The sequence below is a fragment of the Perca fluviatilis genome, chromosome 24 (assembly GCF_010015445.1).
Source record: "Perca fluviatilis chromosome 24, GENO_Pfluv_1.0, whole genome shotgun sequence".
NCBI classification, from domain to species: domain Eukaryota; kingdom Metazoa; phylum Chordata; class Actinopteri; order Perciformes; family Percidae; genus Perca; species Perca fluviatilis.
The window spans coordinates 15356096-15371832 of record NC_053135.1 but is presented as its reverse complement, the minus strand read 5'-3'; the positions used below and the strand labels follow the sequence as shown (position 1 = coordinate 15371832).

General features: G+C 44.7%; 1 protein-coding gene and 1 long non-coding RNA gene across 2 annotated transcripts in view; one reads left to right on the top strand and one right to left on the bottom strand.

Annotated features, from left to right (window-relative positions):
- The window catches only part of LOC120553993 (GATA zinc finger domain-containing protein 14-like), a 38610-nt gene that overhangs the window by 1017 nt on the left and 21856 nt on the right, over positions 1–15737 (bottom strand). Inside the window, exons 2-5 of the mRNA XM_039792542.1 lie at positions 13540–13627; positions 10296–11269; positions 7390–7441; positions 6407–7273 (exon numbers count right to left, since the gene is read on the bottom strand). Of these exons, the coding sequence (XP_039648476.1) occupies positions 6407–7273; positions 7390–7441; positions 10296–11269; positions 13540–13627 (1981 nt within the window). The remainder of the gene's footprint in view (positions 1–6406; positions 7274–7389; positions 7442–10295; positions 11270–13539; positions 13628–15737) is intronic.
- LOC120554282 lies at positions 3000–3529 on the top strand. Its single transcript, XR_005638355.1, has 3 exons — positions 3000–3039; positions 3301–3364; positions 3498–3529. It is a non-coding gene; the product is annotated as an uncharacterized LOC120554282 (long non-coding RNA).

Sequence of the window (15737 nt, the reverse complement as noted above, 5' to 3'; positions counted from 1 at the left end):
AATAGATCGGACTCAGTATAGCCTAATTGTAGACTCTTTAGTAGATTTATTTGATGAAAGTATGCTAGATTAATTACTGTGTATGTCATTAGTAATGACTAATTAGATGTAAAAAAAGATACACAAAATAATTTATTTCAACAATTAGTTTTAATCAGGCTTTGCCACAAAAGGTAAAATGTGCATTCCATGATTAATTCACAGTCTCAACCACTGAGCATAGTGACATGACTACAGTGACCTTTCTTTGGTCTTGCTCATCCAACATTGTCTGGTGGAATGGAGACAGAGGCACCACTGTACAGTTTTCTAAGAGAAGTCTTTCTGCTGACACCAAAACACTGGGCTTCACATAAAGCATATCAGCTGTGTCATTGCATGACAAGGTCCCAACCATTTGTGTTCTTAAAATACTGGCAAATTCAGCACCATATTCACATGTCCATGACATATGAAGCTGTTGGCTCTGCTCAAATGGCCTCATAATCTAGACATCAATTGTCCTATTGTTATTAAAGGGGTGATAGAATGTAAAACCGATTTTACCCTGTCATAGTTGAATAACGACAGTTTGGTGGGTAAATAGGACATACATAGAAGCTCAAAATCCCACTGACACCCCTTTACTATGAAAATCTCATATTTTGAAACTGCCTCTGACAAAGCTGAGTTGCTTGCGTAAGCGTCTCAAAATCCGGAACCTTAAGAGAACAGTCACGCCCCAATATTTACATAGGCTACACAACTGACCTGAGATCAGGTAGTCTTCTGAATCTAGCTAGTTCACGCAGATCTCTGCTATTCCATTACAAAATTCACTTCTGAAACTTTTTTATGCGAGAAATCAACCATATAAAGCTCGAATATGGGCCGCTTTACGAAAATGGATGGCTAATTGCAAATTTTCTCCGACTGTGTGTCGGAGTTTAGTGACGGTGTTGGTGCTGCCTGGGTTGCTACATCGCCGCCCTGACCGCAGTGTCAGCGAGCTTGTTACGCCCGCAGTCTTTTACCGCAGCCCGCAGGTTCCAGTTAATCTTATAATGGGTATGTGTGTTGAGTTATTTAAACAAACAATCGGGGAAATAAACGCCTCTTGTCCGCGAGTCTCATTGATAGATCCGCGGTGAGATGGAGTCCATCAATGAGAGCTAGCTAGCCTCCTCCTAACTCTGACATTCACAAAAATACATTCAATTGAAATCCTAAATCGGACAAGTGTTAGCTAAGCTTTGTAAGACCTTGAGGAACCTGTAATATTCATGCCGTGACGAAATTCAAACTGTAAATATACTTTAGTTATGCGAAAGTGAGCAAGTTGCGGTATTTCCCCATTGTAATGAATGGGACATATAGCAAGCAGCTGTTCGTCCTACAAAGACGCCTTGCGTTCATAAAAATGCCTTAAAATCAAATCTGACACAACGGTTAGCTTTATAAGACATTGGGGAATGATGTTGTATAAGTGGCGTGACGAAATTCAAACTGTAAATATAATTTAGTTATGGCGACAATGTAGCTAGCTAGCTGCGGTATTTCCCCATTGTAATGAATGGGACATATAGCAAGCAGCTGTTCGTCCTACAAAGACGCCTTGCGTTCATAAAAATGCCTTAAAATCAAATCGGACACAACGGTTAGCTTTATAAGACATTGGGGAATGATAATGTATAAGTGGCGTGACGAAATTCAAACTGTAAATATAATTTAGTTATGACGACAATGTAGCTAGCTAGCTGCGGTATTTCCCCATTGTAATGAATGGGACATATAGCAAACAGCTGCTCGTCCTACAAAGACGCCTCGCGTTCATAAAAATGCCTTAAAATCAAATCGGACACAACGGTTAGCTTTATAAGACATTGGGGAATGTGTTGTATAAGTGGCGTGACGAAATTCAAACATAAATATAATTTAGTTATGGCGAAAGTGTAGCTAGCTAGCTGCGGTATTTCCCCATTGTAATGAATGGGACATATAGCAAGCAGCTGCTTGTCCTACAAAGACGCCTCGCGTTCATAAAAATGCCTTAAAATCAAATCGGACACAACGGTTAGCTTTATAAGACATTGGGACATTCAAAACCGTAAATGTATTATTTATAGATATAGTTATGCCGGCAGCTGGCCGCGGAGCCCGTAGTGCAGTATCCACAAAGGGTGACTTTGGTGCCGGTGGAGGCCCGCGCTGCCGCTTTCTCGTCAGACTGTGTGGAGCTCCTAAAGTCCGACACGTCTTACCAAATTTGCAATTAGCCATCAATTTTTGTAAAACTGCCCATATTTGAGCTTTATATAGTTGATTTCTTGCTTAAAAAAGTCTCAGAAGTGAATTTGGTAATGAAACATTGCAGTGTCTGGAATATGAGATTCTGTCGCTTCTCTAATGTATGTGTATTGGGGATTCGCTCAACCAATCAACGCGCGTCTCTAATGTCTGCATATGGCAAGTCGCTCAACCAATCACCGCGCAGCTCATCTAAATATTCATGACCATACCATATTTGGAAGAAAAGCTCTTGTAAATAGGGCCAAAACACAGGGATGCATAAGGGCCCATAAAATATCAACCAGGCCATTTTCAGCCCAACCAATGTTACATACCCCATTAGGAGACCATAAGGAACAGTGTGAAATACCCTATATAATCATTCTATCACCCCTTTAAACTTTCCCAGTATTCCATTAAATCTCACTGTAATTCACCTCCACACCAGTGTGAGCGCTGTTCGCGCCCTGCTGGTTAATCTGCTCCTCTTTGTCTCTCTCTATCACTCTACCCCGCCCCATACCCCCGCCCTCACTGCTTCCATTTGAAAATAGCGGCGGGAGATTGCGGGAGATGAGTCCGAGAGTTAGAGCAAAAGCTTCCGAAATATGGGAATATTTCAGGCCAACTGGTAAAATAGTTATCTGTACACTCTGTCAAACTTCACTTGGAAACACACAGGAGTTGTTCGAGACATTTGGAGCGGTTTTTTCTCTCCTCCATATCACCTCCGGGGCTCCAGACATGCGCTCACAGAAAGAAAAAGTCAACGTAAGTATATGATTATTAATGAAACGGCGACCTAGTCTGTACTGTTTATTAACTCTTGATCGTACAATGACTGTCTTTGGATGTTAAACAGGCTACTTAGACTTAGCAGTAATGTTTTAAACCCCACCAAGTTTAAACGCGAGCAGCACAGAGCTGTGTGTCTGGGCAACCTGGCTGCTTTCAGCGCCATTCATTATTGAGGCAGAGCTGAGCGGGTGAGTTGTTTTATTAAAGTGTATTTTTTGATTTTGTAATTTACAGAAAGCAGTCCGCCGTCTTCACAACTCGGACACAAACTGTAGCAGGCGCTACTAACCGGAGCAAGGTAAGATTTAAAGAATATGCTTTCATTGAATGAACTTCATTAAGTTTTCTGTATAAGGACATATATACCGATCTTAACAGTTATATATATATATATATATATATATATATATATATATTTTTTTTTTTAACAGACTAACCTCGCCTCATAACGAGGCTGTGACCTATATTTGCTCGGAGCTGTCTGCCGGTGTTATAGCCCTACTGGTTTTTTTTTTTTTTTTTATACTACACTACCTGGTTTCCCTATGTTGTGTTTAGCCTAACCAACAGCATCGTGGCCGATGTGGACCGAATAGATTCGTACATATCACAAACATATTACTGGTGATTTTCAAATCGTTTCACAGATCTACTGTCGCTAAAAATGTTTGTCTAAGTAATCGCCACATCACAGCCACCTACAACAACAAAAAAAGATCTAAAAACAATATAATCATTTAAGTTTGGGTCGAGCTGGTTTCGATCTTGTGGCATAAATATAATAGTTAACACCTAAGTCGGCAGCTCTACACAGTGAGCTATCAAAGCTCTGAATGAAGCTGCTTCCAGTCACCTATCTATTAGCTAATAGGAAGTGGCTTGTAATAATTAAGGCTATGAATGTGATGTTTCTCATGTTGTAATATGCTGGTGTTTTATTTTGTCCACAAGGGGCGCACTGGGTTGAACCCAGAGAGAAACTCCTATCACTAAAGATGAATAAGCTCATTAAAAAATACTAATAGCTACTTTGCTGTGTCGGAGTTAGATTTCAGAACAACTTTACATCAGTTTGGATGGAATGATTCGATTAGAGACACATTAACATGCTTGGTTAATTCGCGGCCAAACTCAAGTAGGTTAACACTGTATTACAAGCCGTTATTTTGCAAATTCTGAGGTATATATTAGGCTACTATATGCCATACCATATAGGTTACACAGAAGGAGAGACGATGACTGTAAATCATGACGACCATGCATTCAAACTGAGTCATGCAGCCTACTACCACTTTTCTGTGACTCGGTAACAATTGTGTAGCCTATATCGACAATATTAGACCACGAGTTATCGTTACTGTTAAAACATATGTATCAGTCCCGATGTGTAGCTTAGTAGGTGGCTTTGATGAAGTAGTAGTAGTCCATATGGCCGTAGATGTGAGGAAAGAAACATGAAAACTACCATCGGGTATTTCCTCAACTAAGCCCAGGTAACCAGTTGTTTTAGATCAGCTCAAATCAAAATGTTACCTGGGTGATGACGTAGCTAATAGATAGGTGACTGGAAGCAGCTTCATTCAGAGCTTTGATAGCTCACTGTGTAGAGCTGCCAACTTAGGTGTTAACTATTATATTTATGCCACAAGATCGAAACCAGCTCGACCCGAACTTAAATGATTATATTGTTTTTAGATCTTTTTTTTTGTTGTAGGTGGCTGTGATGTGGCGATTACTTAGACAAACATTTTTGCGACAGTACATCTGGGAAACGATTTGAAAATCACCAGTAATATGTTTGTGATTATGTGACGAATCTGGTGACACAGGCGGACCACATCGGCAGCTGTTAGGTAAACACAACATACGGAAACCAGTTAGTGTAGAAACCAGTAGGGCTATAACACCGGTCCAGATTTACATGACGCTGATAATTACGCCATTGTGTGTAAGTATTTTTTTACTTTTTCATCTTTCCTTGTTTAATTTTACTGTAACTTGTGTTTTTTTTTATTCATTCCACTCACATTTAATTGTTTTCCTGCCTGTAAGACATATTAGGAGACAGCACGCAGGAACTTCAGCTAGAAACAACCAGATGTGGCATCGCGGGCAGAAGCTGTGAAGAGTTCAGCCCCGAGTCGGTCGAGAAGAAAAGAGGGTAAGATTAGATCAGTTTGGTTAATGTGAATATGTTTCAGGTGCATTCATAGATGTGTTCTGTCCGTAAGCAGTGCATTGCGCAGTACTGACTGTCTTTATTGATTGATTTTACAGCTGCTGGAAGCTAGACAGAGTGTGCTGGCTGTGGGTGAGGTGGACATTTGGAAGTGCGCTACATATACATACAGGACAACGCGCACAGAACCGCTAAACTGCTGGACAGAATTTAGACCCGAATGCTGCGGTTACCAACAGCTCCGGGGCGGCCGCGGGTTAGATGTGGACGGTGCTGCTTCTCGTGAGCGAGGGATATTTGTTGTGTGTGCTGTTTGTCTCCGATGCTTTGTACACAGTTTTTTTCTGATTGCGTTTGTGTATTGTCAATAAAGCTCTATCTTTGAATAAACAGCACGTTCCTGGCAAATCATTTTAACTATGATAATCATGACATGAATATACAACATAGCATATATGAAATAAATATAATAAATAAATAAATATATATATATATATATATATATATATATATATATATATATATATATATATATATATATATATATATATTTATATATATATATATATATATATGATTTTATTATAATAATAATGGCCCAGGTTGACCAATAACCTAACCCGTGACAGACCTGTCAACCAATCACGAGAGATTTTTCTTGTTTAAAAGTAGAAGTTTCAGCCAATAGTGAGTGAGGAAATTTCAGCCAGCCCAGACGTTCTCTGGCCAGGCGCCTATTCATATTCTAATTAGATCCATTAACACCTCCGCGGGGGCTCTCCATATACGTCATGGTTCGTTTCCGACAATATGTGGCACAGACGAACGTGACGTTCACAGCCTGTAAATTGTCGATAACTGACGAAAATTAGAGGGATTTCCGGGCGTTTACAGGCGTTTACGGGGACGGAAATCCCACTTTTCATGCAGTGTAATCCATTTGAATGTTAAACTCACTTGTCAAGTAAATTGACAATATTTATAGTTTCAATTTGTGACGCATCAAACTGGAAGACGTATTTGGTAAAAACAATATCTACGTCAGGATAAGCTTGACCCTTCAGTTATTGCTTTGAGCCATACATATTTTGTAAACATACTGCATTACACCACGAAGAGTTAATGAAAAAGGACAATTAAAATGGGTTATAAATAATATACCTTGGACCGCAATTGTTGGTGCAGCTGTTGCAAATGCTGGGGCCTCTGTTGTTACTGCTGGGGATGCTGTTGTTACTGCTGGGGCAGCTGTCGTCAGTGATGGGGCCGCTGTGGTTACTGCTGGGGCAGCTGTGGTTATGGCTGGGGACGCTGTTGTTACTGCTGGTGCAGCTGTGGTTGATGCTGGGGCAACTGTGGTTGATGCTGGTGCAACTGTGGTTGATGCTGGTGCCACTGTGGTTATGACTGGTGCCGCTGTTGTTAATCCTGGGGACGCTGTTGTTACTGCGGGTGAAGCTGTGGTTGATGCTGGGGCAGCTGTTGTTACCTCTGGGGCAGCTGTGGTTATGGCTGGGGCCGTTGTTACAGCTGGGGCAGCTGTTGTTACTGCTGGGGCAGCTGTGGTTATGGCTGGGGCCGCTGTTGTTACTGCTGGTGCAGCTGTGGTTGATGCGGGTGCAGCTGTGGTTGATGCTGGGGCAGCTGTGGTTACTGCTGGTGCCGCTGTGGTTACGGCTGGTGCCGCTGTTGTTACTGTGGGTGCAGCTGTGGTTACTGCTGGGGAAGCTGTTGTTACTGCTTGTGCAGCTGTGGTTGATGCTGGGGCAGCTGTTGTTACTGCGGGTCCAGCTGTGGTTACTGCTGGTGCAGCTGTGGTTATGACTGGTGCTGCTGTGGTTATTGCGGGTGCAGCTGTTGTTACTCCTGGGGCAGCTGTTGTTACTCCTGGGGTAGCTGTGGTTATGGCTGGGGCCGTTGTTACTGCTGGGGCAGCTGTTGTTACTGCTGGGGCAGCTGTGGTTATGGCTGGGGCCGCTGTTGTTACTGCTGGTGCAGCAGTGGTTGATGCGGGTGCAGCTGTTGTTACTGCAGGTGAAGCTGTGGTTGATGCTGGGGCAGCTGTTGTTACTGCAGGTGAAGCTGTGGTTGATGCTGGGGCAGCTGTGGTTACGACTGGTGCCACTGTTGTTACTGCCGGGGACGCTGTTGTTACTCCTGGGGCAGCTGTTGTTACTCCTGGGGCAGCTGTTGTTTCTGCGGGTGAAGCTGTGGTTGATGCTGGGGCAGCTGTTGTTACTGCTGGGGCAGCTGTGGTTATGGCTTGGGCCGCTGTTGTTACTGCTGGTGCAGCTGTGGTTGATGCTGGGGCAGCTGTGGTTATTGCTGGTGCCACTGTGGTTACGACTGGTGCCACTGTTGTTACTGCCGGGGACGCTGTTGTTACAGCTAGTGCTGCTGTGGTTATTGCGGGTGCAGCTGTTGTTACTCCTGGGGCAGCTGTTGTTACTCCTGGGGCAGCTGTTGTTACTGCTGGTGCAGCTGTGGTTGATGCGGGTGCAGCTGTGGTTGATGCTGGGGCAGCTGTGGTTACTGCTGGTGCCGCTGTGGTTACGGCTGGTGCCGCTGTTGTTACTGTGGGTGCAGCTGTGGTTACTGCTGGGGAAGCTGTTGGTACTGCTTGTGCAGCTGTGGTTGATGCTGGGGCAGCTGTTGTTACTGCGGGTCCAGCTGTGGTTACTACTGGGGTAGCTGTTGTTACTGCGGGTGCAGCTGTTGTTAATGCAGATGCTGCTGTCGTTGATGCTGGGGCCGCTGTGGTTACTGCTGGGGACGGTGTTGTTACTGCTGGGGCAGCTGTTGTTACTGCGGGTGCAGCTGTGGTTACTGCTGGGGCAGCTGTGGTTATGGCTGGGGCCACTGTTGTTACTGCCGGGGACGCTGTTGTTACGGCTAGTGCAACTGTGGTTGATGCTGGAGCAGCTGTTGTTACTGCGGGTGCAGCTGTGGTTACTGCTGGTGCAGCTGTGGTTACGACTGGTGCTGCTGTGGTTATTGCGGGTGCAGCTGTGGTTACTCCTGGGGCAGCTGTTGTTACTGCGGGTGAAGCTGTGGTTGATGCTGGGGCAGCTGTTGTTACTGCTGGTGCAGCTGTGGTTGATGCTGGGGCAGCTGTTGTTACTGCTGGGGCAGCTGTGGTTGATGCTGGAGCAGCTGTTGTTACTGCGGGTGCAGCTGTGGTTGATGCTGGGGCAGCTGTGGTTATTGCTGGTGCCGCTGTGGTTACGACTGGTGCCACTGTTGTTACTGCCGGGGACGCTGTTGTTACAGCTAGTGCAGCTGTGGTTGATGCTGGAGCAGCTGTTGTTACTGCGGGTGCAGCTGTGGTTACTGCTGGTGCAGCTGTGGTTATGACTGGTGCTGCTGTGGTTATTGCGGGTGCAGCTGTTGTTACTCCTGGGGCAGCTGTTGTTACTGCGGGTGAAGCTGTGGTTGATGCTGGGGCAGCTGTTGTTACTGCTGGGGCAGCTGTGGTTATGGCTGGGGCAGCTGTTGTTACTGCTGGTGCAGCTGTGGTTGATGCTGGGGCAGCTGTGGTTATGGCTGGTGCCGCTGTGGTTACAACTGGTGCCACTGTTGTTACTGCCGGGGACGCTGTTGTTACAGCTAGTGCAGCTGTGGTTGATGCTGGAGCAGCTGTTGTTACTGCGGGTGCAGCTGTGGTTACTGCTGGTGCAGCTGTGGTTATGACTGGTGCTGCTGTGGTTATGGCTTGGGCCGCTGTTGTTACTGCTGGTGCAGCTGTGGTTGATGCTGGGGCAGCTGTGGTTATTGCTGGTGCCGCTGTGGTTCCGACTGGTGCCACTGTTGTTACTGCCGGGGACGCTGTTGTTACTCCTGGGGCAGCTGTTGTTACTCCTGGGGCAGCTGTTGTGTCTGCGGGTGAAGCTGTGGTTGATGCTGGGGCAGCTGTTGTTACTGCTGGGGCAGCTGTGGTTATGGCTTGGGCCGCTGTTGTTACTGCTGGTGCAGCTGTGGTTGATGCTGGGGCAGCTGTGGTTATTGCTGGTGCCGCTGTGGTTACGACTGGTGCCACTGTTGTTACTACCGGGGACGCTGTTGTTACAGCTAGTGCTGCTGTGGTTATTGCGGGTGCAGCTGTTGTTACTCCTGGGGCAGCTGTTGTTACTCCTGGGGCAGCTGTTGTTACTGCGGGTGAAGCTGTGGTTGATGCTGGGGCAGCTGTTGTTACTCCTAGGGCAGCTGTGGTTATGGCTGGGGCCGTTGTTACTGCTGGGGTAGCTGTTGTTACTGCTGGGGCAGCTGTGGTTATGGCTGGGGCCGCTGTTGTTACTGCTGGTGCAGCTGTGGTTGATGCGGGTGCAGCTGTGGTTGATGCTGGGGCAGCTGTGGTTGATGCTGGGGCAGCTGTGGTTACTGCTGGTGCCGCTGTGGTTGATGCGGGTGCAGCTGTGGTTGATGCTGGGGCAGCTGTGGTTATTGCTGGTGCCACTGTGGTTACGACTGGTGCCACTGTTGTTACTGCCGGGGACGCTGTTGTTACTCCTGGGGCAACTGTTGTTACTCCTGGGGCAGCTGTTGTTACTGCGGGTGAAGCTGTGGTTGATGCTGGGGCAGCTGTTGTTACTGCTGGGGCAGCTGTGGTTATGGCTTGGGACGCTGTTGTTACTCCTGGGGCAGCTGTTGTTACTCCTGGGGCAGCTGTTGTTTCTGCGGGTGAAGCTGTGGTTGATGCTGGGGCAGCTGTGGTTATTGCTGGTGCCGCTGTGGTTACGACTGGTGCCACTGTTGTTACTGCCGGGGACGCTGTTGTTACAGCTAGTGCAGCTGTGGTTGATGCTGGGGCAGCTGTTGTTACTGCTGGGGCAGCTGTGGTTATGGCTTGGGCCGCTGTTGTTACTGCTGGTGCAGCTGTGGTTGATGCTGGGTCAGCTGTGGTTATTGCTGGTGCCGCTGTGGTTACGACTGGTGCCACTGTTGTTACTGCCGGGGACGCTGTTGTTACTCCTGGGGCAGCTGTTGTTACTCCTGGGGCAGCTGTTGTTTCTGCGGGTGAAGCTGTGGTTGATGCTGGGGCAGCTGTTGTTACTGCTGGGGCAGCTGTGGTTATGGCTTGGGCCGCTGTTGTTACTGCTGGTGCAGCTGTGGTTGATGCTGGGGCAGCTGTGGTTATTGCTGGTGCCGCTGTGGTTACGACTGGTGCCACTGTTGTTACTGCCGGGGACGCTGTTGTTACAGCTAGTGCTGCTGTGGTTATTGCGGGTGCAGCTGTTGTTACTCCTGGGGCAGCTGTTGTTTCTGCGGGTGAAGCTGTGGTTGATTCTGGGGCAGCTGTTGTTACTGCTGGGGCAGCTGTGGTTATGGCTTGGGCCGCTGTTGTTACTGCTGGTGCAGCTGTGGTTGATGCTGGGGCAGCTGTGGTTATTGCTGGTGCCGCTGTGGTTACGACTGGTGCCACTGTTGTTACTGCCGGGGACGCTGTTGTTACAGCTAGTGCTGCTGTGGTTATTGCGGGTGCAGCTGTTGTTACTCCTGGGGCAGCTGTTGTTACTCCTGGGACAGCTGTTGTTACTGCGGGTGAAGCTGTGGTTGATGCTGGGGCAGCTGTTGTTACTCCAAGGGCAGCTGTGGTTATGGCTGGGGCCGTTGTTACTGCTGTGGCAGCTGTTGTTACTGCTGGTGCCGCTGTGGTTACGACTGGTGCCACTGTTGTTACTGCCGGGGACGCTGTTGTTACAGCTAGTGCTGCTGTGGTTATTGCGGGTGCAGCTGTTGTTACTCCTGGGGCAGCTGTTGTTACTCCTGGTGCCGCTGTTGTTACTGTGGGTGCAGCTGTGCTTACTGCTGGGGAAGCTGTTGTTACTGCTTGTGCAGCTGTGGTTGATGCTGTGGCAGCTGTTGTTACTGCAGGTACAGCTGTGGTTGAAGCTGGGGCAGCTATGGTTGATGAAGGGGCAGTTGTGGTTACGGCTGGTGCAGCTGTGGTTACGACTGGTGCTGCTGTGGTTATTGCGGGTGCAGCTGTGGTTACTGCTGGGGCAGCTGTGGTTGTCATTGCTGCAGCTGTGGTTGTTGTTGGAACATTAATATAAAAGATTTTCAGAGTAAACAATCAATCAAATACCTCAGCATTTCTATATATCTTCTCATGTTTATACTGACTGCAAAACTAATGTCCTCAGAGATGGTTACACCTTGTAAGATGTTGATGAGTGCTTCACTGTTTTGCATGTTATGTTGTTTTTGTATGTTTAATGCACCTTCAATTTGGATTAATTGTTTTAATTGAGTCATCGTGCGACTCCAAGAATTCATTCACGGAGGGCTAACAAATGTTACTCCACAGCAATGGCTCAAAATGTGGTGACCACAGTGACCGCATCCCCCCTACCCCAACTATTATATAGAATTTTCAGGATTATACTTGCATTTTCTGTTTGTACTACAACATGTTTAAAAAAACAACAACACTTTATTTGTCTTATACTGCCCCATGGCTGCTGCACCTGTATGCACCCTCTGTATGAGACGTTCTGTAGGAGCGCCTGTCTCTTTAATCCCTCCTCCCGAAAAAGCCCAGGGTGCTCTCATTGGCCATTGCACTTCCTGGAATCTCCGGGGCCTCCGCTCCGTGTTTCACTAGCTAGTTGAAGCTGGCACTACTGCAGCGGAGTATATAGCAGGACTTTGTTCTGTGAAAAATCACCAGTAAAGGCTTCTAAATCAAATTTTACACAACCGGACATGTCCCAGCAGTAAAGTGACTGGAATTTGGGGAGAAATGACCAGCATCAGCCAAGATTATAGCTATGTTGCGTTAGCATGCAGCTACTTAATAGTTAGCAGTGTGTTAATGTTAGACTGTAGTGGAACGAAGCAACACTTTATATCGTAAAAAATCGCAGATAAAGGCTTCTGAACCAAACACTACTCAATTAGACATGTTTCAGCAGGAATGCGACCCGGAATTGCGGAGAATTTAACAACATTGGCAGCCAAGATGACATTGTTTGCCATTAGCCATGTAACGTTAGCTACTTAGTTACACTAATACAAAGAATATAGCAGCAATTTCTACAGTCAAAAATCACAACTATAGGCTTTTAAACCAAATACTACTAACAGAAAATGTTTCAGGAGTAATGTGACCCAGAATTGGGGAGAATTTAACATCACTGACAGACAAGGTGATTGTTTACTCCAGTTAGCAGGTAGTTACATGCAACAATGTTAACACCGCAGTGGCTTAAAAAAACACTCCAGTCCTACCTAGCTGGAGCGACGACCAACCATAGAAGGCCGGCTTTGAGTTGGATAAGACCAAGAGGGTAAACGAGCGTCCGCAAAGCGTACCTCCTATGGCGCCATTTTGATGCTACCTAGATCCCACCACCGTTAGCATTCCATTGACTGCCATTCATTTTGCCGTCACTTTGACAGCGAATAACTTTACAACTTCAGACAACATGCCCGGAGGTTACAGTTTTTTAAACCAGACTACAGACCTATGTCAGAGGGGGGCTGATGACGACTCTTTGTGTGAGACTGTCACGGATCCTGCAATGTGGGGAAATCCAGTGACAAATTAAAAAAACTATTCTCATTGAAAGAGGGGCCTCTTCATTTCACAACAGAGGAGCTAAATACCCTGCATCAGCAAGAGACTATGGAATAGGTGGCCAGGTTCACTCGTTTGATAATGACATGTTGTGCAGCCGATTGCCTGATGGACAAGTGGCACCACGAGAATGGCTGTAATATTCATTATCAACCTTGATAAATTGTAGGTAGGATATTTGTTTTCACACTTTTTCAAAATGGTAATCCACCACGTTTAATGTATTGGTTATACATATCTGTACCCTATTAGATTGTGTGTTTTTCCCTGTGAGGCGTTGTAAATCACTGTGCACTCTTTCAGATAGTGGATGTGTAGGCTACTACTTGCACGTACAGGTGTGTGTGGGTAGGGAATGGGTCAACCACAGCATTCCAATTTTGTGCCCATCTGATGCTGTCTGCCAGCCAGGATTTCTGTTATGCTTTTTTTTTATCCTCCATCGTCTTTGACAGAGGAACATTCAGGCAGTAAATGACACATTGGAAATTAATCAAAGCAATTAACTAATATTTGTTGTTTGTTCTACTACAATTAATATTTTTTTTAAAGGAGAGATCAAATGTAGGCAGTAAAAACAGACTGAATCCTAAAAAAATCTTTTGAACACTTCTAATGTCTCCAGTCTAATGTGATACAATATTGTACCAAATAGCAATATTAGAATGTAAAATACAAACAATCAAAGACATAAAAATAGCACTTGAATAGTTACTTTGTCCGGAGAATGCGTGTAAATATCCAAACAAAAATATCCAACAAAGGATTTTTCTTTCCATGATGACTGGTGTTACTTCTCACCACTCCAGGTACAAAGGGAAGTGTTTTGTCAGTTACTGTAATTTTTGCATAGTTTGTAAATTACTCCTCCCTCTGGAGGGAGTGACAGGGCATTGGCAACAGAGGCTACTTTCTTATAACCTGAAAAACCAGGAAACACGGAAACATACAAAATAAATCATTTTACAAACTATAGGACTCCACAAATTAAATCCTAAAACACATCGTACAGTGGAAAGAAATCTGCAGTAACTTTACACCATGCAGAATTGGGCTGATAATCCAATTTGTTTAAAAACAATTCAATTCAAGTTTGTGCAATATCACCAGACATAGTCTCAAAACACTGTACAAAAGGAAATTCAGTAAAAAGTTAGGATTAAAATACAAAAAATACATTTAAAATCATTGCGGGTATATATATATATATACATACAAATATATATATATATACACATATACATACATGAAAGTGAAATAAAAAGTGGTACAGGGGTAGAAACAGAAGATAGAGGAAGTCATAATAATGGTCCATAATGTTTTGAAAAAAGAAATGTTTTGAGTTTTGATTCAAAAGTGGTGATAGAGCTGGCTTCTCTGACATATAATGGAAAGTTACTCCAGAGGCATGGTGTTCGATAAGAAAAGGCACGGTGGCCTGCCGATATCTTTTTGACCAAGGAATTTCTAAAAGATTGGTACCCAGGGAGCGGAGTGGTCGTGTGGGGGTATAGGGTTTAATCAGTTTGGCTAGGTAAAAGGGTGCAAGGCCATTCAGCGATATGTAGTTTAAAAGAAGGATTTTAAAATCTGCTCTTGCCTGTATGGGTAGCCAGTGGAGTGAAGTTAAGACAGGAGTAATGTAGTCATATCTCCTGGTCGTTGTCAATACCCTGGCTGCTGCATTTTGGACGAGCTGCAGGCTGGAACATGCAGGGAGGCTGGAAAACAGGGCATTGCAGTTGTCTAGCCTAGAAGACACAAAGGCATGAATCAGAGTTTCTGCATCACGCGTTGTTAAAATCGATCTAATCTTTGCAATATTGCTCAGATGGTAGAAAGCAGTTTTTGTAATATACTTAATGTGATCTCGGAAGTTTAGCTGAGAGTCGAAAATAAAACCAAGGTTTTTAACAGTTTTGCTCTCAGTGATTTCGCAACCATCTATGTGCACTATAAGTTCTTGTGAGTTCTTGTACTTGGAAGGCCTTACCAGAGATGGGAAGTAACGAAGTACAAATACTTCGTTACAGTACTCAAGTAGATTTTTCCTAACTGATGTTGTGACAACTTATGTTGTCAGTTCATTTAAGCCTGTTGTTGTATTGGTCTATATTTCTTGCAAACTTAAAGTAAATTAGTAGGTTGCACGTTGCTTGATCTTATTAAAGCATCAAAAGAGAGAAGTTGTCTCCGTCCGTGTTTTAACAGACACACCTGGGGCAAAGTTGGAAACCAGAATCAGCTTTAAATACAGTCCTAATCTAACTAACAAGTTTCAAATAATTTCACTGGAGTTACCGTTATTAATTTTCGCATCATCAATACTGAATTCAATCTAATTGGATCTAATTGGACGGGAATATACTGTACGTTGCACTTGATGCAACGACTCAACAGATTCGGCGGCATTCATTTGCAGCAAATCATTGTGGCTTGATGGTGGTAACGTTAGCACTAGTTAGTTAGTTAGTTAGTTAGTTAGTTAGTTAGTTAGTTATGTTTTATTTCTGTGTCATGCCAAACATTTTGGCCCATCCCACATGGGATTACAAGACACCACAAATGTACTTATTTAACAAACATCTTCCTGTTGCATGTACAAAAACTTTCGGAGAAATTCATGAATACAAATATATACATATACACATACACACATGTATATACACGTACACACGTACCACACACAAACAACAAATTCCATTTAAATCCATTTAAAATGTAGACAATGGCATAAAAAGAGTCCACTGAAGTTTTTCAGCTACCACTCTAGTTAGATTTGTGTGGTCCAGGCTGCTTTTCATAAAAAATTTTATTCATTCGCAAGGCTACTTTTACTTTTATGCTTTAAGTAAATTTCCAAGCCTGTACTTTGTTACTTTTACTTGAGTAAAGAAGTTAAATCAATACTTC